At 38.7% G+C, this 25,981-nt stretch overlaps 1 protein-coding gene and 1 non-coding gene across 2 annotated transcripts in view; both read right to left on the bottom strand.

Annotated features, from left to right (window-relative positions):
- LOC119780695 (FERM domain-containing protein 5-like) overlaps positions 1-20,304 on the bottom strand; it is a 103,835-nt gene extending 83,531 nt beyond the window's left edge. The window contains exon 1 of the mRNA XM_038280813.1: positions 19,875-20,304. Within this exon, the coding sequence (XP_038136741.1) occupies positions 19,875-19,976 (102 nt within the window). The 5' untranslated portion in view covers positions 19,977-20,304. The remainder of the gene's footprint in view (positions 1-19,874) is intronic.
- Positions 20,305-25,688: 5,384 nt separating this feature from the next.
- Positions 25,689-25,760, bottom strand: trnah-gug. The gene has a single exon. It is a non-coding gene; the product is annotated as a tRNA-His (tRNA).
- Positions 25,761-25,981: the final 221 nt, after the last annotated feature.

The following is a 25,981-nucleotide window of genomic DNA, read 5'->3' on the forward strand; positions in this document are numbered from 1 at the left end:
CTGAGCTTAACCTCCTGTCTCTTCGTGAAAGCTCTGGATGAGCTTAACCTCCTGTCTCTTCGTGAAAGCTCTGGATGAGCTTAACCTCCTGTCTCTTCGTGAAAGCTCTGGATGAGCTTAACCTCCTGTCTCTTCGTGAAGCTCTGGAAGAGCTCTCTCTCTGGCAACCTGTCTCTGGTCTGCAGCTCTGGGAGAGCTGCATCACAGGAAACCAGTCTCAAGCCTGAAGCTCTTGGAGAACCAACCTGCTAAGCTGCCCTGGTGAGCCAACCCAAAGATTCCTACGTGGTTGAAACCTGACGACCCCTATGTGGAGTTTCCCTAGAGGTTCCCATGTGGATTTCCCCTGTTCCCTACGGTGAGCTGGAAGCTCAGCCTGAAAGTCCCTCCGTGTTTTCCCCTGTTGTTCTCTGCAGTGAGCTGGAAGCTCCAACCCAGGACTGCCAAACTAACCCTAAGCTAGATGCTTAGCCACACCACACCTGAACTCAGCTACCAGCCTTCTTCCCTTCCTTGCACAGTCCCCAGTGAACCAGCCCCCTGCCTGAACTGTTCCAATTATTTCCATGTGCTTGTGACAATAAACATTGTTAATCTTTCAACCAGTTTCCTTCTCCGTGGTGTTCTGCATACTTGGGTCACTTTAGAGAACCCATCATGACAGTTGGTCCACACTGCAAAACGTAATGGAGGTACATTAATGGCCATTTTTTGTGGTACTGTTACATTTCTTCTGCCTATACGCTTTCTATTGTTTTACGTCCTAGTCACGTGACTTTCAAGATTCCAGCTGGGAGAAGAAAAAAATATATATATATGGCCGACATTCGCTCATTTTTTTGTGGAAAGATTAATGACTTGAGTTTGTTTTTGCATTAAAATTAGTTTTGATTACATTTCTAGTGAGAAATGTATAGTTTGTTGCCAGAATATTTACTCAGGGAATGTACATATTCACTTGCTTGTTCGTTTCTTGCAAAGATTTTTCAAGATAATGTGAAACTGTAACATTTTTGTATAAACATGGCTGAGATTTCTCTAACTTTTAGTGGGAAAATCAATAATTTCAATCAGTTTCTGCATTTTAATGGGTTTTGATTACATTTATAGCGAGAAGTGTAGGGTTTATTTACATAATATTTACTTCGTGAACATACATAATCACCCGCTTGCTAGTTTTTGCTACGTTTATCGGATCTCTTTAGGATTATGTGAAATTGCAACGTTTTGGCTGCTACCCATCACCTAGCATTTAGCTGCCGCCCCGATTCAACATTGAATTCTTTGTGATTTAACTCCATCTGACGGATCAAACCCTCGCCACTGCATGCGTTGCGTCTGAGGTTGATTTTCAGATCAATGCATTACGTCGTGGCATACGGGAGAAACTAATTAAACTAGTTAAAAGGATCATGGGTTAAGATCTGATGTGTTTTATTTGGAAATCTACCGGATCCTTTGTGCATTTAACTTCCTGTTTGGTGCGATCTCATTGATGGGCTTTGGCCAGATTTTGACCAAAGAGGAACTAAAAAAAAACAAAATAATTTAAATACACAACCAACATATCTGGAATCAATGACAGAGAGCATACATAATCACCCGCTTGCTAGTTTTTGCTACGGGTTTTCGGATCTCGTCAGGATTATGTGAAATTGCAACGTTTAGGCTGCTACCCATCGCCTAGTATTTAGCTGCCGCCCCGATTCAACATTGAATTCTTTGTGATTTAACTCCATCTGACGGATCAAACCCTCGCCACTGCGTGCGTTGTGTCTGAGGTTGATTTTCAGATCAATGCATTACGTCGTGGCATACGGGAGAAACTAATTAAACTAGTAAAAAAAAAGGACCATGGATTAAGATCGGATGTGTTTTATTTGGAAATCTACCGGATCCTTTGTGCATTTAACTTCCTGTTTGGTGCGATCTCATTGATGGGCTTTGACCAGATTTTGACCAAAGAGGAACTAAAAAAATAAATAAAAATTTGAATACACAACCAGCATATCTGGAATCAATGACAGAGAGCGACTGGGACCAAAAGTTTATTAATTTCTCCCCACTGATTTCCATTCAAAATGTTTTTGATCCCACCGGGCTCTAGGGAAGGGGCGGGCAATACCGCCACCTACTGTTCATGAGTGTGTAGCAACATTGTTTTACATCTATTAAATTCTATTTTTTAATTTTGTATTCTGAAGATAAATAAATAATGCTTTCCTTAATCTATAAATATCTTTTATATTTCCTTTATTTCCCAATAATCCTTTAAGTCTCCATTCTTGACCTGTCCTTTCAACTCTTTTCAATTTCTTCCTTTCAGGTCCAGATGTTTTACAGTTCATCAATACGTGTTCTACATTTTCCATCTCTCCACATCCTTCACATTTATCATTATTTTTCCTCCCTATTAAGTATAAATTGTCATTTAAATAAGTATGACTTACTCTTAATCTGATCATTATTATTTCTTCCCTTCGGTTTCTCTCATTAATATTTCTATTTAATACTGACTGTTGTACTTTATATAACCTTCTTCCTTTTTTATCTTCATTCCACCTTTTTTGCCATTTTTCAATTTCTTTCCTCTTAATAAATGATTTTCCTTCCATGTTTATACCAAAACGTTTCAGTTTCACATTATCTTGAAAAATCTTTGCAAGAAACGAACAAGCAAGTGAATATGTACATTCCCTGAGTAAATATACTGGCAACAAACTATACATTTCTCACTAGAAATGTAATCAAAACTAATTTTAATGCAAAAACAAACTCAAGTCATTAATCTTTCCACAAAAAAATGAGCGAATGTCGGCCATATATATATATTTTTTTCTTCTCCCAGCTGGAATCTTGAAAGTCACATGACTAGGACGTAAAACAATAGAAAGCGTATAGGCAGAAGAAACGTAACACTACCACAAAAAAATGGCCATTAATGTACCTCCACTACGTTTTGCAGTGTGGACCAACGTAGTGGGGGTACATTTTCCCATGAGACTGGGTTGCCACCTTCTATGACTCAGACACAGATCATTTAGACTTTCTTGATTAATTAATATTCTTATTAAGGACCAGAATATGGATTTCAGAGATAGAAAGCAAAACAAATGATAGAATAGCATTGACACATGGAATGGCACTTCATCAGTGTGAATAAGTGGTTTAGTCACCTGGCACTAGCTCAGCTTCTTTATAGCTTCCTAATGAAATTAAAGCTGCTCTTTTGAAGCCAAACACAGAACTTGGAAGCAGCATGTCTCATTTGTGATGTGAATGCATTATTGAAATAGGTTGGTCCTGTCTCCAAAGTGGTCTCCCAGCTCTCATAATGTTTTCCTCTTGGTGTGCTTCTCTAAATCTGGAACTGAGGTTGTAAATTATTCTGTTTTCATCCATGCAACGGCCTCTTTTTATGCATTGTCACGCAGAGCTTATTTATTTTTGATTCATTTTTTCCAAATTAGTTTTGTATGACTTTCTTTTTAGTGTGATTTACCAAAAGGTAATTGAGGATATACCAAGATTTTTGGTTTGTTGTAGTTTTTCACAAATATTTGCAAGTCTTGGTTTGCTATTAAATATGAAGAAATATAAATATATTGCTTTAATAGCTTAGTTTGCTTAACTGTTAGATGTAATGGTGTTGCTAACATGCTGAATATTGTTTAAGGCTTGTGACGGTATCTGTGCACAAAACGATGTTTATGTTCTATTGGAGGATAAAAACAATGATTTTCATAGACAAACTGGATTATTCCTTTCCTTTTCCTCGCTCAATTTCTGCATGAAAGAAACACAAAAAAACAGTCCTTTCCCTGCCACAAAGTGTTTGTACTTTGATTAACCGAGTTGTAGTAATATGCCATGTTAGTATTAAGCACCCTGCATGAAATAAAACCATGAGAAGATGGTAACATGGAGCTGAAGAAGCCCTGAAAGATTATTTTGAGGAAACAGACTTGGATGCAGCCACATGGAGAGAACATCAATGCTATGACTTTGAAAATAGCTACATAAACGTCTCTGTGAATAACAGAATTCACCATCCCCACCAGAGCATTAAGGTGCTTCCCAACAAAAACCCTAAATCACCGGTGATCTGAAGGATATACTACATCAAAACAAAAAACAAAAAGAGAACAAAAATAGCTGAATGGTATGGGGTAAAAATGTACATTTTATGATTTAGATGCTTCTTAGATTAAGATGACAAGAATGTCAACAGAAATGGTCTTGCAATTTTGTTTTGAACAAAGATAACATTTTCTTGAGAGATAGAAGAATGTGTAACAATGTGAGACACACAGTTCTGTAATATCAATCTGACAGTGACAGTTCAAAGGGAAAACTTTACTATACAGGTGCTGGTCATAAAATTAGAATATCATGAAAAAGTAGATTGATTTCAGTAATTCCATTTAAAAAGTGAAACTTGTATATTATATTCATACATTACATACAAACTCATATATTTCAGATGTTTATTTTGTTTAATTTTGATGATTACAAATGACAACAAATGAAAATCTCAAATTCATCATATCAGAAAATTAGAATATTGTGAAAAGGTTCAAAATTGATGGCCCCTGGTGCCACACTCTAATCAGCTAATTAACTCAAACCACCTGCAAAAGCCTTTAAATGGTCTTTCAGTCTAGTTCTATAGGCTACACAATCATGGGGAAGACTGCTGACTTGACAGTTGTCCAAAAGACGACCATCGACACCTTGCACAAGGAGGGCAAGACACAAAAGGTCATCGCTAAAGAGGCTGGCTGTTCACAGAGCTCAGTGTCCAAGCACATTAATAGAGAGGCGAAGGGAAGGAAAAGATGTGGTCGAAAAAAGTGTACAAGCAAGAGAGATAACCGCACCCTGGAGAGGATTGTGAAACAAAACCCCTTCAAAAATGTGGGGGAGATTCACAAAGAGTGGACTGCAGCTGGAGTGAGTGCTTCAAGAACCACCACACACAGACGTATGAAAGACATGGGTTTCTGCTGTCGCATTCCTTGTGTCAAGCCACTCTTGAACCACAGACAGCGTCAGAAGCGTCTTGCCTGGGCTAAAGAGAAACAGGACTGGACTGCTGGTGAGTGGTCCAAAGTCATGTTCTCTGATGAAAGTAAATTTTGCATTTCCTTTGGAAATCAAGGTCCCAGAGTCTGGAGGAAAAGAAGAGAGGCACTTCATCCACGTTGCTTGAAGTCCAGTGTAAAGTTTCCACAGTCAGTGATGGTTTGGGGTGCCATGTCATCTGCTGGTGTTGGTCCATTGTGTTTTCTGAGGTCCAGGGTCAACGCAGCCACATACCAGGAAGTTTTAGAGCACTTCATGCTTCCTGCAGCTGACCAACTTTTTGGAGATGCAGATTTCATTTTCCAACAGGACTTGGCACCTGCACACAGTGCCAAAGCTACCAGTACCTGGTTGAAGGACCATGGTATCCCTGTTCTTAATTGGCCAGCAAACTCTCCTGACCTTAACCCCATAGAAAATCTATGGGGTATTGTGAAGAAGAAGATGCAATACACCAGACCCAACAATTCAGAAGAGCTAAAAGCCACTATTAGAGCAACCTGGGCTATCATAACACCTGAGCAGTGCCACAGACTGATCGACTCCATGCCACGCCGCATTGCTGCAGTAATACAGGCCAAAGGAGGCCCAACTAAATACTGAGTGCTGTACATGCTCATACTTTTCATGTTCATACTTTTCAGTTGGCCAACATTTCTATAAATCCTTTGTTTTTATTGGTCTTCAGTAATATTCTAATTTTCTGATATGATGAATTTGAGATTTTCATTTGTTGTCATTTGTAATCATCAAAATTAAACAAAATAAACATCTGAAATATATGAGTTTGTATGTAATGTATGAATATACAGGTGCTGGTCATAAAATTAGAATATCATGAAAAAGTAGATTGATTTCAGTAATTCCATTTAAAAAGTGAAACTTGTATATTATATTCATACATTACATACAAACTCATATATTTCAGATGTTTATTTTGTTTAATTTTGATGATTACAAATGACAACAAATGAAAATCTCAAATTCATCATATCAGAAAATTAGAATATTGTGAAAAGGTTCAAAATTGATGGCCCCTGGTGCCACACTCTAATCAGCTAATTAACTCAAACCACCTGCAAAAGCCTTTAAATGGTCTTTCAGTCTAGTTCTATAGGCTACACAATCATGGGGAAGACTGCTGACTTGACAGTTGTCCAAAAGACGACCATCGACACCTTGCACAAGGAGGGCAAGACACAAAAGGTCATCGCTAAAGAGGCTGGCTGTTCACAGAGCTCAGTGTCCAAGCACATTAATAGAGAGGCGAAGGGAAGGAAAAGATGTGGTCGAAAAAAGTGTACAAGCAAGAGAGATAACCGCACCCTGGAGAGGATTGTGAAACAAAACCCATTCAAAAATGTGGGGGAGATTCACAAAGAGTGGACTGCAGCTGGAGTGAGTGCTTCAAGAACCACCACACACAGACGTATGAAAGACATGGGTTTCTGCTGTCGCATTCCTTGTGTCAAGCCACTCTTGAACCACAGACAGCGTCAGAAGCGTCTTGCCTGGGCTAAAGAGAAACAGGACTGGACTGCTGGTGAGTGGTCCAAAGTCATGTTCTCTGATGAAAGTAAATTTTGCATTTCCTTTGGAAATCAAAGTCCCAGAGTCTGGAGGAAAAGAAGAGAGGCACTTCATCCACGTTGCTTGAAGTCCAGTGTAAAGTTTCCACAGTCAGTGATGGTTTGGGGTGCCATGTCATCTGCTGGTGTTGGTCCATTGTGTTTTCTGAGGTCCAGGGTCAACGCAGCCACATACCAGGAAGTTTTAGAGCACTTCATGCTTCCTGCAGCTGACCAACTTTTTGGAGATGCAGATTTCATTTTCCAACAGGACTTGGCACCTGCACACAGTGCCAAAGCTACCAGTACCTGGTTGAAGGACCATGGTATCCCTGTTCTTAATTGGCCAGCAAACTCTCCTGACCTTAACCCCATAGAAAATCTACGGGGTATTGTGAAGAAGAAGATGCAATACACCAGACCCAACAATTCAGAAGAGCTAAAAGCCACTATTAGAGCAACCTGGGCTATCATAACACCTGAGCAGTGCCACAGACTGATCGACTCCATGCCACGCCGCACTGCTGCAGTAATACAGGCCAAGGAGGCCCAACTAAATACTGAGTGCTGTACATGCTCATACTTTTCATGTTCATCTCAAATTCATCTATCAAAAATTAGAATATTGTAAAAGGGTTTAAAAAAGGGGGGGGGGGCCCCCGGGGGAAAACTTAATCGTAATTAACTTTTCCCACCTAAAAGCCCAAATGGCTTTGTCTTTCTATAGGCTAACCAATATGGGGAAGACTGCTACCCTTGAATTGTTTGAGTGAAACCCCCGAAAGGGGGAAAAAAAAGGTTGAAAGGGCGGTTTAAGAGGTTCAGGGTAAGAATTTAAGGGGGGAAGGGGGGGTTTTTGGGGAAAAAAGTTCAAACAAGGGGTAAGATTGGGAGGATTTGAAACAAAACCCATTCAAAAAAGGGGGGAGATTCCAAAAAGTGGAAACTGCAGCTGGAGTGAGTGCTTCAAGAACCACCACACACAACGTATGAAAACTGGGTTTTGCGCGCACCTTGTTCAACCCTTTAAAAAACACGTCAGAAGCGCGCCGGGGGCTTAAAGAAAAAGGGGTGATGGGTGGGGCCCAAAGCTGTTTTCCCGATGAAAAAAAAAATTTTTTCATTTCCCTTTTAAAAACAAAGTCCCCGATCTGGAGGAAAAGAAGAGAGGGACTTCATCCACTTGCTTGAAGTCCAGTGTAAAGTTTCCACATCATGATGGTTTTTGGGGGGGCCAGTCTCTGCGGTGTTGGCCATTGGTTTTTCCCGAGGGCCAGGGTCAACGCGCCAATACCAGGGAAATTTTAGAGCACTTTATGCTTCCCAGCTGACCAACTTTTTGGAGAGCAGATTTCATTTTCCAACAGGACTTGGCACCTGCACACATCCAAAGCACCAGTACCGGTTTTAAAGGGCCAGGTATCCTGTTCTTAATTGGCCCAAACTCTCCGACCTTAAAACCCCCTGAAAATCTACGGGGGATTGTGAAGAAGAAGATGCAATACACCCCGACCCAACAATTCAAAGACTAAAACCACTATAGAGCAACCGGGCTATCATAACACCTGAGCATGCCACAGACTATCGACTCCATGCCACGCCGCACTGCTGCAGTAATACAGGCCAAAGGAGGCCCAACTAAATACTGAGTGCTGTACATGCTCATACTTTTCATGTTCATACTTTTCAGTTGGCCAACATTTCTATAAATCCTTTGTTTTTATTGGTCTTCAGTAATATTCTAATTTTCTGATATGATGAATTTGAGATTTTCATTTGTTGTCATTTGTAATCATCAAAATTAAACAAAATAAACATCTGAAATATATGAGTTTGTATGTAATGTATGAATATAATATACAAGTTTCACTTTTTAAATGGAATTACTGAAATCAATCTACTTTTTCATGATATTCTAATTTTATGACCAGCACCTGTAATATACAAGTTTCACTTTTTAAATGGAATTACTGAAATCAATCTACTTTTTCATGATATTCTAATTTTATGACCAGCACCTGTATATATATGCTGTTTATATTGGTGGTACTGTAGTGAAGTAAACATCTGATCTCTATTTTAAAGTAAATTATTTGCTTGTGTTGAATTTGATCAATAAAATACAGCAGGTCCACCAGCTGCACAAACTCTGTTCCGAGTAAATAAAATATGAACATTACATTGCATTTATACTGTGTATATATTACTCATGTTGATTCTATTGTCTCATTAACTTGTTGCACTGGTGAATAAAAACTCAACTTTAGAAGTATACACGTATAAATGACATGGTCTGTGATATGCACCCCTCCAAATTTTTTTCTTTAGAATTTTGAGCTTGTAATGTGACTCAATGTTAAAAAAGTGCCATGAGGTGGTATAAAACCCACACATTACCACATTTCACAAGGTGATAAAAGTTAAACACGAAGTATCACATAGCTAATCTACTTGTCTATTATTCCACCTACCAATTAATAAAAAGAGGGCGGTGTAAAGGAGTGTATTTTTTTGAGACATCAGTTTCAACTCTAAATACTGGCTCGAAAAATGTATTGTAAAGCAGTAACTCAGCAGGTAAACTAGGCCCTCCTCTAACTAGGAGTATTGAGTCCATCCCTCTTTAATTTCTGCTTCAATACTTCACAGGTGCCTCTGGACAAGTAGCACCTTTTCTACCATCTGGGTGTGTGGATTGTAACTTGAATGGGTAAATAAAGGAACAACACATAACAAATAAATTCAGTGTATAATTGATTAGCTCAAAGAGCAGTGCAGCTATAGAGCCTGTGCTGCAATCACTTGGCATCACGACAAAAAGAGGAAGAGTGCTCAGCAGAAAACGAATGGAGGAGAATGAAGGTGGCCCTGGATTAGAAGATTTGTAAATATGGACCCAACCACTGACTACAAGGTAAGGCTTGATCAACCTTAGCTATGTCTTCCAAATAAGGGTAGCTGGAGGGCGCAAGGATCCAAGGAACATCACCCTTGATAGCAGAAGTAACTGTTATCAATGATAAGCTGCATATTATCATAAGAAACCAACTCGGAAACAGAGATTGCACAATTATAAGCCATTCTATGTGACTGATAACCACTAGTGTCGGCCAATTTATCAGCTGATAACATCCGAAATTTATTAAACAAGTGAGACTGCAAAGCCAAGAAATATCTAAACTGTTTTCTTCCTTTTGTTCAAGATTCAGTAATCTCTATATATTTCCTTTACATGGACTGAGGTAAGGTACCGCACTGCCAGCTGAAAATCCAATATGAAGGTGTGCTTTTAGCACACTGTTAGAAAGTGAAAATGCCCAATCCAGTCTCTAATTCCATCCTCCGGGGAGAGGAAGAAGCTATTGGATCTGCTGAGTGGCGTTGGGGAAATCAAAGTATTTTGGTCCTTGAGGGATAATAGTTCAATCTTAAAGGAACTGATGAAATTGCACGACAAAGCGAGAGACGTACTGATTAATTTTAGCCATCATTATGCAGACAGGACACATGATGGCTGGAAAGACAGATAGTTTTTTCTCACTTCTACCATTATTGTCCTTGTAGATCCAGTATCACTGCATTATCCAAGTTTATTAAACCAGTTGGTTAATACCGTAACAAATGGTTCCGTCATTCTGATACCCAGGGGCGGATTTACCATTAGGCAATACTAAGCAGTTGCCTAGGGCCCAAAGTTCCTGGGGCCCCATAAAACTCTGTTTACATGTGTGGTTAATACAACTATTCCTTATTTGTGCATATTAGTTATGTTTTTGATGAAAAATCATTTTGCTAAAAAGAAATCAGAACTTATAATACTAAGTGTGTCTCAGCCCCTCCCCCCTTAAGTGTCCACCACATTGGATCAGTCCATTTGCTGCACATGTTTAGAGAGGTCCAAACTGACAGCAGCAAACCATTTGAAACCAACAATGTGAAGAGCAGTGTTGCCAACTTAGCTCTTTTGTCACTATATTTAGCGACTTTTCAGACCCCTCTTGCACTTTTATTTCAAAAAAGCGCCTAGTGACTTTTTTCTTTTTTCTGCTATTTGAGACTATGGCGACAACACACAAAAGCAGCGAACTCTGCTCTCCAGAGCAAGTAGATTGGTAACCCCGCCTCCTGCTCTACTTTATTTTGTTTTCTGTCATGATTCATGCAACTATTATTTCTTTCAAATGAAAACTGGAGAACAGAAAAGCAGATCATGGCTTGTCTACAGTGAAAAGAAGGACTGTGTTAATTACTTTTGCCGTCGCATCTTAGGGAACACAGGAAGGAGCAATCAGCTAACTGAGCTCAGTTCTTGAAAAAAATCTTTAATTACTTTTGAGACAGCATGAAAAGTCAGGTGAGTAAAAAACATATGAAGAAAAACAACTAGAAAAAGGGGATAAGAAGAGAGGGACAAAACATAGCACAAAAATGTATGTCTAATCTATGAAATTTCTCTATCTGTATAATGGGTCTGTTTTATGTGTTGTCTTTTCAATTCAGACGGCCCCAGACTGTCTTTGCCTAGGGCCCCAAATTTCCAAAATCCACCCCTGCTCGTAAGTATTGTTGTTAACTATTGTTCTGTTTGACTAATATCGCTTGACCAAACCTTTCCTAACATTCCACACTACAAAATGATATTTATTAAAAGTATGTATCATTCATGTTGATATATCAGTTCAATATTGGTATGTGTCAGTTCTCAAAGGTGCAATATCGATATCTTATCAGACTATCTTCCAATGTGGTCTTAAAAATTTATAAGTAACAGAAAATAAAATAAAAGTAAGTAAGTCATGACAGGCATTGTAAAAATAATTGCACGGAGCTACTGACAACAGTATGTTTTATAGGATGGTTTCAGAAGTTAATGGTTTTATATTGAATTAATATGGCTGAATCAAAGCCGTGAAATTAGGGAATTTAATCTTGGCATCACTCATTTAACAGCTTTGGTTCCCACACAGCTTCTGCTGTTTACCTTGGGTTCTGAGATGTCTCTTATAAGATGTCTCAGAAACAAAAAGGGGTTATATAATGCAGAATCTCAAACAGTGGGTAGAATTCTTGAAAACAAAAGGGTCATATATACCTGAATGTGAGGCCATTAAAAGTCTGCACTGAAATGTTAAAATCAGTGGTAACAAAAAATGTCATGTGATGCTTTCTTTCTGTTCTTCTTTACAGCACAGCTTTAAACCTCTATTGCTTTTACACCAGGTAATCACCTGTATAAATTTCTCCTGCAAAACCATCTCTGTGCATCAGTACTGGGCTGGAGTTTTCTAGTTTGCTGTGTGTGTGTCTGTGAACGTCCTTAAGGGAAAAGCCAAGATGAAAGAACTTGAAAGATCAATTAACATAAGATTCTCCTTGTTTCAGGCATCATAGGGCGTAATCAGCAACATTGCCATCAGTGGCTGGTAGGATGAAGCTTTTTGATTGCATATATGTTGATAAGAGAATTGGGTTAGGTTTGATACATTGGGCATGCTAATTTGCAAGGTGAAGAAGATATGGTGCCACATTTCTTATAAAAATGCAATTTATCACCCGTCCACTTCTTTGCTGCCTACAATTTTTTCTTTAACAAGGTAATAACAAGAATCCCTCAAAAATGATGCGATTTCAGTGTAAAAGTGAAAAGGGCTAATTAAGCTTTACGTAGAGTTTACCCGCCCATGAGGCTCTCGGGGACCAATTTTCTGGGCCAGATCTCTGAGGTTTTCAGGAAAACACAGAAACCACACACTCTCGTTTTCAATATACACTCAGTGTTATTGTGTTTAATAAGTACAACTTTGGACGGAAGGTAATAATAGATCACCAGTGTTAGCTTGACTTACAGCCTTACAGTAAATATAAACAATTGATTAAGCGGATTATCTTATTTATTTTTCCTTTAAGCCTCAATGAGAGAGCCACATAGTGTCAAATAATAGCATATTTCATAATTACTCATGATGGAAAATGGAACAACAACTGGAAACTATATGATGAAATGAATCATTCTGTCCCTGATGTGTGCTTTAATTTGAAAAACAGCAGGACCATCACATATTTACAGGCAGTCACTATGTGATGCTCACATGGTTAGTAACCCCACACACAACCACTTATTTCGTCCCAATTATTTAAAGAAGTTTTCTCTACTATAGGTCCTTCTGTCCTTGCCCTTGTAAATAGTAGCTTGTCCTTGTTCCTAAAGCTCTGAAACATGCAGTTCTGCAGCCTCTGCTTAAGAAACCAGTTTTGGATCCTACTGTTCTGGAAAATTATCGACCTATCTCTAAATTGCCTTTTTTTTCAAAAATTCTTGAGAAGGTATTTTGTAATAAGCTAATGGCTTATCTTAATGAACATAATATATCACAGGTCTTTCAGTCCGGTTTTAAACCATTTCATAGCACAGAGTCAGCCCTTTTAAAAGTTTTTAATGATATACTTTTAGCAACTGATTCAGGTGACGTTGTTGTTTTGGTGCTGTTGGATTTATCATCTGCTTTTGATACAGTTGATCATGTCATTTTACTTTCCCGTCTGGAACAGTGGGCGGGCATCGGTCAAATAGCTCTAGATTGGTTTAGATCATATTTGGCTGAACGTACTTTTTGTGTCTGTCTTGATGGCCATAGGTCCCCCTCTGCTCCACTGTCGTGTGGTGTCCCACAGGGCTCAGTTCTAGGCCCGCTCCTTTTCTTACTTTACCTTCTTCCTCTCGGCTCTATTTTTAGAAAACATGGGATTGCATTTCACTGCTATGCAGATGACACACAGATATACTTACCGCTAAAGAATGTAAACTCCACCTCACTTCAGTCTCTGTTTTTATGTCTTGAAGATGTGAAGGCCTGGGTGGCCGTACATTTTTTGAAACTCAATGAAGATAAGACAGAGGTAATGATCTTTGGCAGATCCACTGCTGATTCTGTTATTACTAATTTAGGGGTTAAGATGGATGCTGGTCTTAAAATGGAAGCACACATCAAAGCCGTTATAAATTCCAGCTTTTTCCACTTAAGGCAGCTAGCCAAAGTAAAACCCATTCTATCAAAACAACATTTTGTATTAATATGCGCTAAAGCTTTATTTCCCAGTTTTCCTTCCAGGCCGCTGAACTTGCACTGGGAGATGTTTCTGAGCTGGGATCCTCTTCAGAGTTCATATATATCTAAAGTCTACCATGAAATTTTATCTTTTGATTCTTCGCCCATTACCGGGGTCAAAGCGGCTTGGGAGATTGAACTGGGTCTAAATTTGGGTGAGGACTGGTGGAATAATGCTCTTAAGAAAATTCACACAAGTTCAATCTGTGCTAGACTTTCTCTCATACAATTTAAAGTTCTCTTTAGGGTTCATTTCTCTAAAACTCGTCTGTCTAAATTCTTTCCCTCTGTCTCTGACAATTGTGACAAATGTCATGCATCTTCCTGCAATTTAACTCATATGTTTTTTTCCTGTCCATCACTCCACAGTTATTGGCTAACCTACTTTGATACAATGTCAAAAATACTCTCAGTAGTTATCAAACCTTCTCCCCATGTTGCTATATTTGGGCTTCCTGATGACTACAAACAGTTCACTTCTAACCAGTTGGATATTCTAGCATTTACTTCCTTACTGGCAAGACGGCGTCTACTTTTTCATTGGAAGTTAACAGTTCCACCTTCTAGTGGCCAGTGGCTTAAAGACACCATGTCTTTTCTAAAATTGGAAAAGATAAGATACTCATTGAAAGGCAACCCTGCTAAATTCTATATCTTATGGGGCCCTATCATGAGATTCTTTCATTCTCTTCAGTCCCCCTTTCCTAGATTAGATTAGGTAATGCACCCTACCCCACACCCACCCTCCATTTTTTATTTATTTATTTTTTTTTTTTTTTTTGTTTCTTTATTTTTTTTTTTTTTTTTTTATTTATTAATCTTTTTTTTATATATATACATTGTACTCTGTTCAGTTTTGTAAGGAAAAAAAAAAAAAACCCACAGGAGCTAAATTGTATGCCTTTCATTACGTTACTATCCATATATATGTATGTTCGATATGGCATACCATGTTGTTTACAGTTTAAATTTTGTCTGTAATGTCTCTCTTACTCCTAATAAAAAATATTAATACAAAACAACATTTTGAAACAGTGATCCATGCATTTGTGACCACACGGCTGGATTACTGTAACTCACTTTATACAGGGGTCAGCGACTTGTATATTTCCCAACTTCAGAGGGTTCAAAATGCTGCTGCACGTCTTTTAAAAGATACATGAAAATTCGACCACATTTCCACTGTTCCTTCACTGGCTGCCAGTACATTTTAGGATTGATTTTAAAATTATGTTATTTGTTTTTAAAACTCTTAATGGCCTTTCCCCTTCTTATCTGTCTGAGCTGCTGCATTCTTACTCACCCTCCCGTTCCCTCAGGTCAGCTGATCAGTTGCTCCTGAGAGTCCCAAAGACAAAATGCAAGCTCAGGGAGGACCGTGCTTTTTCTGTGGCAGCTCCTACTGTAAGCTGTGGAATGATCTGCCTCTGAGCATAAGACAGGCCTCTTCTCTTGCTGTTTTTAAGTCCCTTCTTAAGACTCATCTTTCTTCCTTGGATTTTGGCACAATTTGAGAGGTTTTACTTTGTTTTATTCTCTTTGTATACTGATATTGTAAATGGTAAATGGCATGTACTTATATAGCGCCTTTATTCAAGACAGGAGACTTGACCAAAGCGCTTTACACTACAGTACATTCATTCACCCATTCACGGACACACTCACAGACTGATGGTGGCAAGCTACATTGTAGCCACAGCTGCCCTGGGGCTCACTGACAGAAGCGGGGCTGCCGTACACTGGCACCACCAGGCCCTCTGACCACCATCAGTAGACAATGCAGGTGAAGTGTCTTGCCCAAGGACACAACGTCACTGAAAGTCGGAGTCGGGGCTTGAACCCTCAATCCTTCGATTTCAGGGCAAACTCCTACATCCAACGCCACTGTCGCCCCTGTATGTATTTTATGACTGTATACAGCACTTTGGTCCTGTCCGGTGCATAAAGTGCTTCATAAATAAAGTTGGTATGATAGTTGGTAACCATTTTTTCCTTTTAAGTTGTAAAACACGAAAGGTTAAATATATTGGTTTGTTTATTTTTTATTTTGACAATATTAGAAAACATAAGTTCCAATTGTAGTTTGCACATTGTGTTAACTTTTGTATGTTTTTGTTAAATGCTTAATATTGCTTGTGCTTCCTTTTCTGGTGACGTGGAGTGTACCTTCAACTGGGAGAATGCAAAGAACTCTGGCTGGCACTCATTGACTGATTGGGTGATACCATCTGGAGTTCCACTATGGGGTAAGACTATGGGGTTCACATTTTGATTTGCTGCATAATCTTTTTGTTCTTTTGCTTTTGTGAGTTACTCAGATTTTATTTTTGTTAAATCTGTGTAGATGTTCTCCCTACCTCTTGCTCAGTGTATCAGTCTGGTCTGATCCGCCAGTATTTAAGTCCCCTTTGTTAGCTGTGTGTCAGGTCAGTTTTGTTTTTGATAGTGCAGTTAGTTTAAGGCATTTTTTTTGGCTAAAGTTAGTCTCTTCATTTGACCTCTTTTAAGAGCCCTGTCATTATTGTTTGGATTCCTGTTACTTTAGGGAAATAAAACCAATTTTCTTAAAAATCACCACTGTGTCCTCATGCTTGGCCGGCTCCGTCCCTCACACACTATGACTCACATGGGGTGACTGGGTTACTGTGAAGGTAAAACAAGTATCTATCAAGGTCTATATGTGACCACAAAGGTAATTAGCAAACAGATCTCATGCTATTTCCCAAACTAATTTTTATGCAAAAGACATTTTTACAGTGTTTTGACACTGTTACTCCTTGATTATAAATTATCAATTTACCTCCTAGGAATGCAATTTGACCACACCCCCCGCGCAGAGGTTCTGCAACTGTCATCGCTCACCTAAAAAAAATCCTGACTACACGTCACACGGTCCAAATCCACGCAGACCTCAAGTGGAAGTGCACAGACAAAAAGCAGATTCGGTGCCGGGAGCGCCATTTTTTAAAACCAACTACAATGGACAACTACGATGAAAGGTTAATCTGTCTTTTTGCCAACTCTATTAACAGAACCTGTTCCCCTTTAATGTCTAGCAGCTGTAGATCAATCTCCATAACTGTGATATCTTGCAGACGTGCCATTGATGTTTTGGAAGATAAATAGTACCACCGGCGCCACCAAAGTCCTCGTGACCATCCGCCGAAGTTCTCGTGAGTTCTCGAATAGGCTCCCGCTTTTGCTTTGGCGGGAAACTGCCATGTGTCCCTAGAAATTCCAGACCCATGGTGCAGAAGCATACCAGCAAAACTGGTTCAAGACCAGACCCAAGTGACATTTGATGTTTGCGGTTGCAGAAGTCTAATCTGCCCTTTAGGGCTGAAAGTGTCCTGATAATCTTTAGCTGGATTAATCAAAAGTAGTCCAAACCAAATTTCTCCTTTTTTTAAGCGACTGGCATGTGATTTTTATCAGCATAGTTATCACACTTTAGTGTTAGATTAAATAATGTTAGTTTTGGATCCTAGTAGCAGTATCAGAGTAATCATTGTGTTGATGGCACAGATTTGAAGTAAACCCACATGTGTGAGAGCTGTGGAACTCCTTCCACTGGGTATTAACACCTTTCCAAAAAATCAGTAACAGCCTGCTTTATATGTGAGCTGATTATGTATGCTATAGTGTTGAATGTGTAGTAAGCCGAGTGCAGAACTGTATTTTTTATGTTTTTTTCCATACTGTGATCCTGAAATTGCATTCAATGTGATTAGGGTATAAAATTTAGATAACCTTGCCATTCTCGCCAAATACCAATCCAAAAGCCTCTTTTCCATTGAAAGCATTGCGATTAAAGCCCCTTGATTCGTTTTACACCTGTCTTTCCAGGTAAAAGGAATTTCTTGGTCTGAGAAAAGTTTTATATTGATGTTGGTGGATTGAGATGATAAAAACAGTAAAACAGTTTTTAGTCTTTACTCAGTAAGACATAGATTTATTATAACAATCTTGTTTGCTTAAAGTTATGCTGTTGATTAATTTCTTCTTCTAATATGTAAACAGATTTACATACATTCATATATATATATATATGCTGGCATCAACATCTTCAATTATAGATGATAGAGTTGGGCCTATTTTTCAGTACGTAGTCCTGTTTCCATCTTAGGCATAGATCAGCTTTTACAGTGACTAAAAGTATGTTAGCATGAAAAGCAGCTTAGAGCTCATCTGCTAAACTATTTATTTTCCAGTAAGAAACAATAATGGAACTAGTTTACCTTTACCTTCTCTAACCTTACCTTCTCTTAAAATTTTAAAATCTATTTATAGATTAGTGCTTCTATATTTCTTGTGATTCTGCTTTCCTTGCCCTGGGTTGAAAGCTGCTAACACTGGTTAATGTGACCAAAATCAGTATCCCTGCAATTTGAAAATTGTGCTTTGATAAATTTCGATCATATTCTAAATACAACTAATTACGCAGCTCTAGTGACCATAAGAACACATGAAATGCTCGATCTTCCACCAGCTTGACACATTTTTTGGACATTATTTTGAAGTGTTAGAGGAAGTTATTTAGCTCTCCTCCTGACATGTTGATAGAGAAGCATGAAAAAGGTTTACACTAGTTTAATCATTAATCTGACATAATCTTGGATACAAAATACATATATTAGAGATTCTGAGATGTAATTCCTTATTGGCTCCGTATTAGCCATTAATGACATTAGGTTATGAATCTTCTTTTGTACTTCCTGTTGGTGCAATACTTTGGCTAAAGTATAATTATTATAAACAATAATAATCACTGTTTATTATTTTTAATATAAGGAAAAATATTTGACATTTAAATTTAACTGTTGATAATAAAAATAAGTATTTACAAGTTTTGAATAAGAATATCTACTACAAAACATGACTAATCATTCCGTGTTGATTACATTCACAAAAACAGATGTCGCCAAAAAGTTTAATTGAATCCTAATTAAAAAAACAATTACAAACATTCATATTAATCACCACTTCTTATCCACTTGTTAACTTTTTAAAAGAAGAAAAAGGGCAGGTAGATAAGGATACGATATTTTCATGAGTCACTTATTTTTAGACTACCAAACGGAAGTATTGCATTAAACATGAGAAGAAAAAAAAACTTTGCCCTTGCCGTCATTTCTTAGAAATAATCAACTGTTGATGGCCTTTATGTGTTGTCATCTTTGATTTAGAAGCACTGGGATCCCTTTGAGAAATGAAAATCAAACACAGTTGCAGCAGTGATACAGTCACATCAAACACACAGAGAGCCACTTGTTGTATAAAGGAATGAATATGCATTAATTATGATTTCCTAGTCTTTTGCTCTTAAGCTTCAGGACTCTTAAAGAAGTGGTCTAAGTCATCTCTTATCTTTTCTAATGTCAATATTGGCTTTTAGGTAAACTATAACTCCCTGAAAGAGGTGTTAAGACATTAAAGGCTTTACTAAAGCAGAAAAAAAACCCTGTAAAGTGACATTGATAAGCAGAATGTTGAAAAACAAACAACAAATCAAACCTAGTTAGAACATAAAACAGGCCAACAAATAAACTCCAACATCTATTAGGTGAGACAGGTAAAAACTAAACTTGATTGTTATCTATTCATTTAAGAACCAAAAAGAAAACTTGAAGAGCGGTTTAGGCAAAAATATTTCACTAAAATGTTGATATCATTATATGAGCAGAGGCATAAATAAAGATTATGTAGATTTTAAAACAAAACGCAAGCATATAGCTTCAAATACCATGGATTATGCAGGGTTGGATTTTCTAATTTTTATCATGCTCCCTGTTGGTGTGCAGTGCAGTCTGAGAAATCCTTTATAATTTCTACGCAGCTCAAGCAGAGCATGCGGTCATGATAATGACATGTCCTCACAGGTAATTCCCTTAAGAAATATGCTTCCGCAGCCCATGTGTCCTTGGAGACATCAGAGCACAAAAATACAGCCACATCCGTCATGAAGCTGCCTGCATGTAAAGATGCTCCCTTCTTTCCCGTGTTTACAACAAGCAGAGAAAAACATGAACGGGAAACGAGCTTTCACCTGTCAACCCCCCCAAAACGGTCCACAGCATGATGAGAGGCGAAGGAACCATCGTTGGTCCCCACTGACCTGGATCGTGCAGGTGTACTCCGAGTCGTCCAGCAGCCTCACCGTGCAGTTGCATTCCCTGTCCAGACTCCTGACGCTGCTGCTCATCAGGCGGCTCAGCATCTTCTCAGTCGTCTGCAAACGGGACCACGGAGAAGCGCGCACTGCACATAGATAAGGGGCGACTTTGTGTCAGGTTAACGGCGCTCCCCCTCCTTGCTCCAACACCTGGTCGGCGGGAGTGACTGGTGCATCGTTTAATCATCAGTGTGTCAGTGTCTCCATCAGGACCGCGTTCTGACTCAGACAGGACAGGAGAGCAGAGATGCTGCAGCTGGTCCCAGCGCTCTATGGAGGGCGGTGATGCTGTTGCGCTCCCAGATCCGGGTTCTGTCCTACTCTCAGTGCTGCTGGCTGCTGAATGAGGAGCCTGTCAGCCAGCTGAGCTGAAGCTGGGATGGTGCCTTCACAGACATAACGACAGGAGGCGAAATTCCGATAGGCTGCTGTACGTCGTGACGGCAGACACTTAGTCCAGCATAATACCATGCAGGGCCTCCACTTCTAACAAGGCAAACTTTTAAGGAATACATTGATCCCAACACAAAAATGTTTCAAATGTTTACTGTTATTATAGGGAGACTTTTAGTTTTCATGGGGGCAATGGCGTAACCAAGGGCGTAGGTTTGATTTGAACTTTGGTAGGGACACTATTGGTCTGGTGTCATTGGTGCTATGCAATATGCATGCCCTTTTTTATGCTCGATGTGAGCATCCGTAGGCCTACTGATAAGAGGAATTCATTGTTAAAAGAAAAAAGCAACATTTTGCTCCACTAATAAAAATGTTATAAGCTCTACACTCATTATATGCTGTTTATCAATGTTTGAAGTATCACTGGCTCTGATCAATGTGGAATTAGGACTGTTTTCCACTTTGAAAACGGTTTGATTTGAACGACTAAGAGAGAAGGTAAATACAGTATTTTCTTCTGAAGATATAGAATTGTGCAGAGTTAAACCCCACTGTTATATTTGTACCTACCATTCTCTCTCTGTATCAAGCAAAATAATACAATCATTAAAATATTAACTTCACTATAAAAGTTGAACATCTGGGCTGTAGTTACTCTGTGTCGCCCATTTCATGTATTTCATCTGGGGCTGAAAAAAATTAATCATATTAATTGATTATTAATCAATTCAATTCAATTAATCAATCTTAGCTGTGGCTAAGAATCAGAAATGTTGATGGCTTACAGCCTTTATTTGCCCATTTTTGCCAGCAGTCTTCAGAACTCCTGGCTGACTCAGAATATTTCGTTTTATAAAAGAAAAAAAAAGGTTTTTGTTCTTTACTGAACATGATATTATTTTTTTTTTTATTGGGACTAGTTTTGTAGCCTAATATTAATTGTAGTAACCGCTGCATTCTAATGTGAATACATTTTCAATGTTGTGCTCCAAGCACACGCGGACTAGAAAACAGCCAATCAGAGAGAGAGAAGGCGGAACTTAAGGCAGAACAACTAATGAGAGTGGAGTTAAACAGCGCAGCACAGTTCCATGCGCTGCTACATGAAAGGGACAGGAGAGACCAGGCAGAGGAGCTGCGAGAGGAAAAGAAGCCACTGCTGCAACAACTACTGCTGGAAATTATAAACATGTTGCTCACATCCAATTATTGGTCGGGACAATTAGGTCGGTTCAAAATTTTGTTAGGGACATGTCCCTATGGTCCCTATGCAAACCTACGCCCATGGGCGTAACTATCGGTAAGCAGAGACTGCAGTTGCTTAGGGGCCCCCGACCTCTTAGGGGCCCCATCACTGACACCTGGTAGGCTACCTACACAATTAGATGTCTCTTTGCACATGTAATGGTGCGAAAAATGTATCTGAACTCCATCTGATATTCCAGTATATGACTGTACTGTTTTTATACCCCAACATATGGCAGATTTCAACATAATGGAGAGCGTTTAAACAAAACACCACTTTTAATTAGTATGTTAATAACTGTGTATAGTTCATTAGACTGTTTGTCAAAAATGCACTCTTATAATATGTTTCAAACAGCAATAAAGATCTTAAAAGAAGGATGTATTTGAGTATTTTATTTTTTACACTACAACTTGGAATTATGGGTAATCCAGGGCGTAGATTAAAACCATAACCATTACACACAATGTGTTAGCGACCATGGATACCAAGAAGAGGTACTTAAGCGGATTTCAGAAAAGAAAAAGCAAAGAAGAGCTGCTGGAAGAACAGAAAAAAAACTTCCCAAAATAAACATGTTCTTTCAAAGAACCGAAGAGGGAATGATGGACGTTGCTGCTACAGTGATTGAAGATTGACCAGGAGATGAATGGAGAGAGCATTTGTGAGGAGGGGGGCTGTGAAGCTGAAGGTACCTCAATAAGACTCATTTTACAGCAGAATACACTAAAGTATATCCATGTCTAGCGAAGATGAAGAATGATGAAATGACATGAGAGGTGCTGTACTTCATATGAGGCCCACCCATTTAATGTTGTTTACGGGCCTATTGTTGGGTCATTACGCCATTGTTCAGGTGCCAACTACTGATCTATATTATACAAGATAATAGAAATATATTTGTTCTCAATCTGCATTCACCTATCAGTGTGAGGGTACATTGGGGCAAAAATACATTTAGTCAGCTGCTGGCTTTGCAACTTCTTAGAAAGTTGAGAGCAATCTGTCATTTTCATCACGACACACTACAACTGTCAGAGACAAAATTAGAAAAATACAACAGGAAATCACAATGTAGGAAAGAATGTGTCTATTATGGTAGTATTTGGTAATTAACCAAAGTTGCACTCAAAACTATATATTGTAACCTTTGTTTGCAATGACAGAGGACAAATGTTTCCTGACCAGGTTTGCATACACTGTGGGGTCATGGGGTCAAGCTCTGTTGACTGGATCTTGAAATGCTTTTTAAGCGCTCTCCTTCATTAACCACATGGTTTAGTTGGGATCATTGTGATGATGGAAGACCCACACATACATTTTATCGTCATTGCTCTCACCAATGGAATGAGCTTTGTGTCACAAGGCTCAAAAAATAAAGGACTCAAATGCAAGACCTGACACAGTGGATTAAAACTCAAAGTTCCTTTAATTCAGTCCAGGGTTGACCACCAAAAAATGCAGGAGAAACAGAAGTATAAAAAAACGGAGGCAAAGACAGGTCCAAATCCAAGCAGGGGTCAAAACACTAGAAAGCTAAATCTAACAGGCAAAAAGGCTGGAACGCTAAGCTCAAAAGACAAAGACGAACTTGCAAAGGGAAGCTGCAAGGGTGGGAACTAAATGCTCTAACAAACAAAAGAGGATCACATACACCAGGTGAATTGCATTAGGCTGTGGCAGGAACTCAGGAATAGAAGCTGCCTAAAATGAGAGAGGAAATGAGTACCAAAATAAAACAGGAAGTGAAAAGACAAGGTAGAAAAAGTGACATCAATCTAATCAGGACTGCCCCTGACACTTTGGGCTTAAAATCTCACCATCTATGGCACCTGTTCAGTCGTCCCTCAACATGGAGCAGTTTTCCTGCCACCTTTGTAGAAAAACAGCCCCAATGCATGTTGTTTCTACTACCATGCTTTACAGTAGGTGGTAAATGGCATGTACTTATATAGCACCTTTATTCAAGTTAGGAGACTTGATCAAAGCACTTTACACTACATTCATTCACCCATTCACACTGATGGTGGCAAGCTACATTGTAGCCACAGTTGCCCTGGTGCTCACTGACAGAAGCGGGGCTGCCATACACTGGCGCCACCAGGCCCTCTGACCACCATCAGTAGACAATGCAGGTGAAGTGTCTTGCCCAAGGACACAACAACACTGAAAGTCAGAGTCAGGGCTTGAACCGTCAACCCTTTGATTTCAGGGCAAACTCCTACATCCAACGCCACTGTCACCCTAAAGCTATGGTGTTCTAACTCAGTATTCTTCTTCCTACCAACACAGTGAATTGAGTTTGTGTCAAAAAGTTCAATTTCGGTTACATCTAACAGATCATATCTCCCAATCCTGAGGTGGGTCATCAGTATGCCTTCAGGCAAACTTCAAACAGGCCAGGACATGAACTGGCTTAAGCAGGGGGACACGCCTATAACTTCAAGATTTGAGTCCTTCTTAATGTACTGTGGTACTGGTGGTAGCCTTTTTTACTTTGGTCCCAGCTCTGTGCAAGTGATTCATAAGGTTTCTCAGTGTAGTTCTGGAATTCCTCATTCTCCTGTAGCACATGAACTAGGAAGTCTGTAATTTCCCCAAGCAGCAGGTCTGGGTAAACTGTGTATCCACCATGTTTCTTCTCTCTCCCACAACAACAGCACTTGAGCATAAATTGCTGGTAATTTCCAATTTACAAGTGGAAAGGTTCATCTTTACTAGACCACATGAATTCAGCATAATGTTGAGAGAGAGAAACTTTTTTTGTAAATTTCGCACAAACTCATTAGAGAAAGAACACATTACAAAGGCTGAAATAACAAAACTCTGTGCTTGGGTTTTACTTCTGTTCAGATTTAACTAAGATGCACAAAGTAATAAATGGTTCCAAGTACCAGTCATTTTAGTAACTTCAATTGATTACTAGAATCAGAATCAGAATCGGGTTTATTGCCATTGTTAGTGAAGGAGTTCACAACTAGGAATTTTTTATGGTACAATCGTGCAACATGAAACATATATGAAATAGTAAATAAAATTATAAAAAACTCTAAAAAGAAAGCTGAAAGCTAGAAAGCTGAAGGTTACTGGAACAGTAATATATGCCACCATACTGATTAAATTCAGGTAGGTAGACATTTAAGACTGACCAAAAAATATTTCATAGGAGAAAATTTTAAAGCCAGATTAAAAAAATTAATCTGATAGATAATTTCAGCTATTTAATGTTAATGAATATATGCAACTTCAAAATATGGCATGTTATGATAGGGTCCACATACTTGCACAGAATTTTACATGATAGAATGTTACATGTGAAAATAAATGAAAATAGCTTAATGTTTTGGTTAAGTTTGTTCTTCTAACAGTCCTGATGGTAATTGTTGAGGAAACTACCAAAACAACTCCTCCAATTGGAGTAAAGAATTCCCCTTGCCCTGTTGGAGCAGTCCATATTTTTCAATGACATTTCCATCGGTCTTTTACTGGTTATCTGTATTAATCATAAACTGATAAAATGTTCTTTTAAAAACCTTAAGTGGTCTAAATTATGATATTTTTTTAAGCATATCAATATTACCCTCACGTAATTAATTGCATCTGGATAGTCTGAAATTTCTAATCTTGCCTTGTCTTTGGTTTTTATTTATTTGACTGAATAACACATTTTGAATTTTGCACTTTACAGAAAACAATCCCACATTGGAAATAGGCAAATTTTCCGTTTGCATGACCTATGTCTCCCCCTGGTGATAACTTGGGGGTAAAAACCAGTGAACGTGGAACCCCCCCTCAAATAAAAAAAAGAAAGAAAAAAATATATCAGCCTAGAGAAGAAATTAGAAACTTGCAATATTGAGGTTTTACAAAAACGTGGACCTGAATTGTCTCCTACTTACGTTTAAACTGCACGATATAGCAATTTAGATTGTAATGTCCATGTGAAGTGCATATGAGTCAAATCGTGCCCTCTGAATTATTGTGCTCTGAATTATTGTGAGACAACTGTGTATGTATTTATTATACGAGTACTAAAAAAAAACAAATTTGTTTTGTCGGTATCAAAAGAATAAAATACAAAAAGTGAGCCCATCTGCCGTGACATTGTTTCGCAATGCCGTGACCCGGATTCGAACCGGGGTTGCTGCGGCCACAACGCAGAGTACTAACCACTATACGATCACGGCGAGCTACGATGGGCTCTCGGAGACCTAGTGATACAAATTTGAACTTATTTGTGTGCCTCACAGTTTTCACTGCTGTTGTGTGTCAGTTTGCTATGTACTTTTTGTTTGTATTGCTCATGAACATGAATGCGTAATGAATGTCTATTATATAACTAAAGTACGTAAAAACAGTTATTGAAAATGCTGTCACAGTTTGGGCTTTAGTATAATATCGCCACCTG

Source organism: Cyprinodon tularosa, unplaced genomic scaffold (assembly GCF_016077235.1).
Source record: "Cyprinodon tularosa strain WSP-4 unplaced genomic scaffold, ASM1607723v1 ctg103, whole genome shotgun sequence".
Taxonomy (NCBI): Eukaryota; Metazoa; Chordata; class Actinopteri; order Cyprinodontiformes; family Cyprinodontidae; genus Cyprinodon; species Cyprinodon tularosa.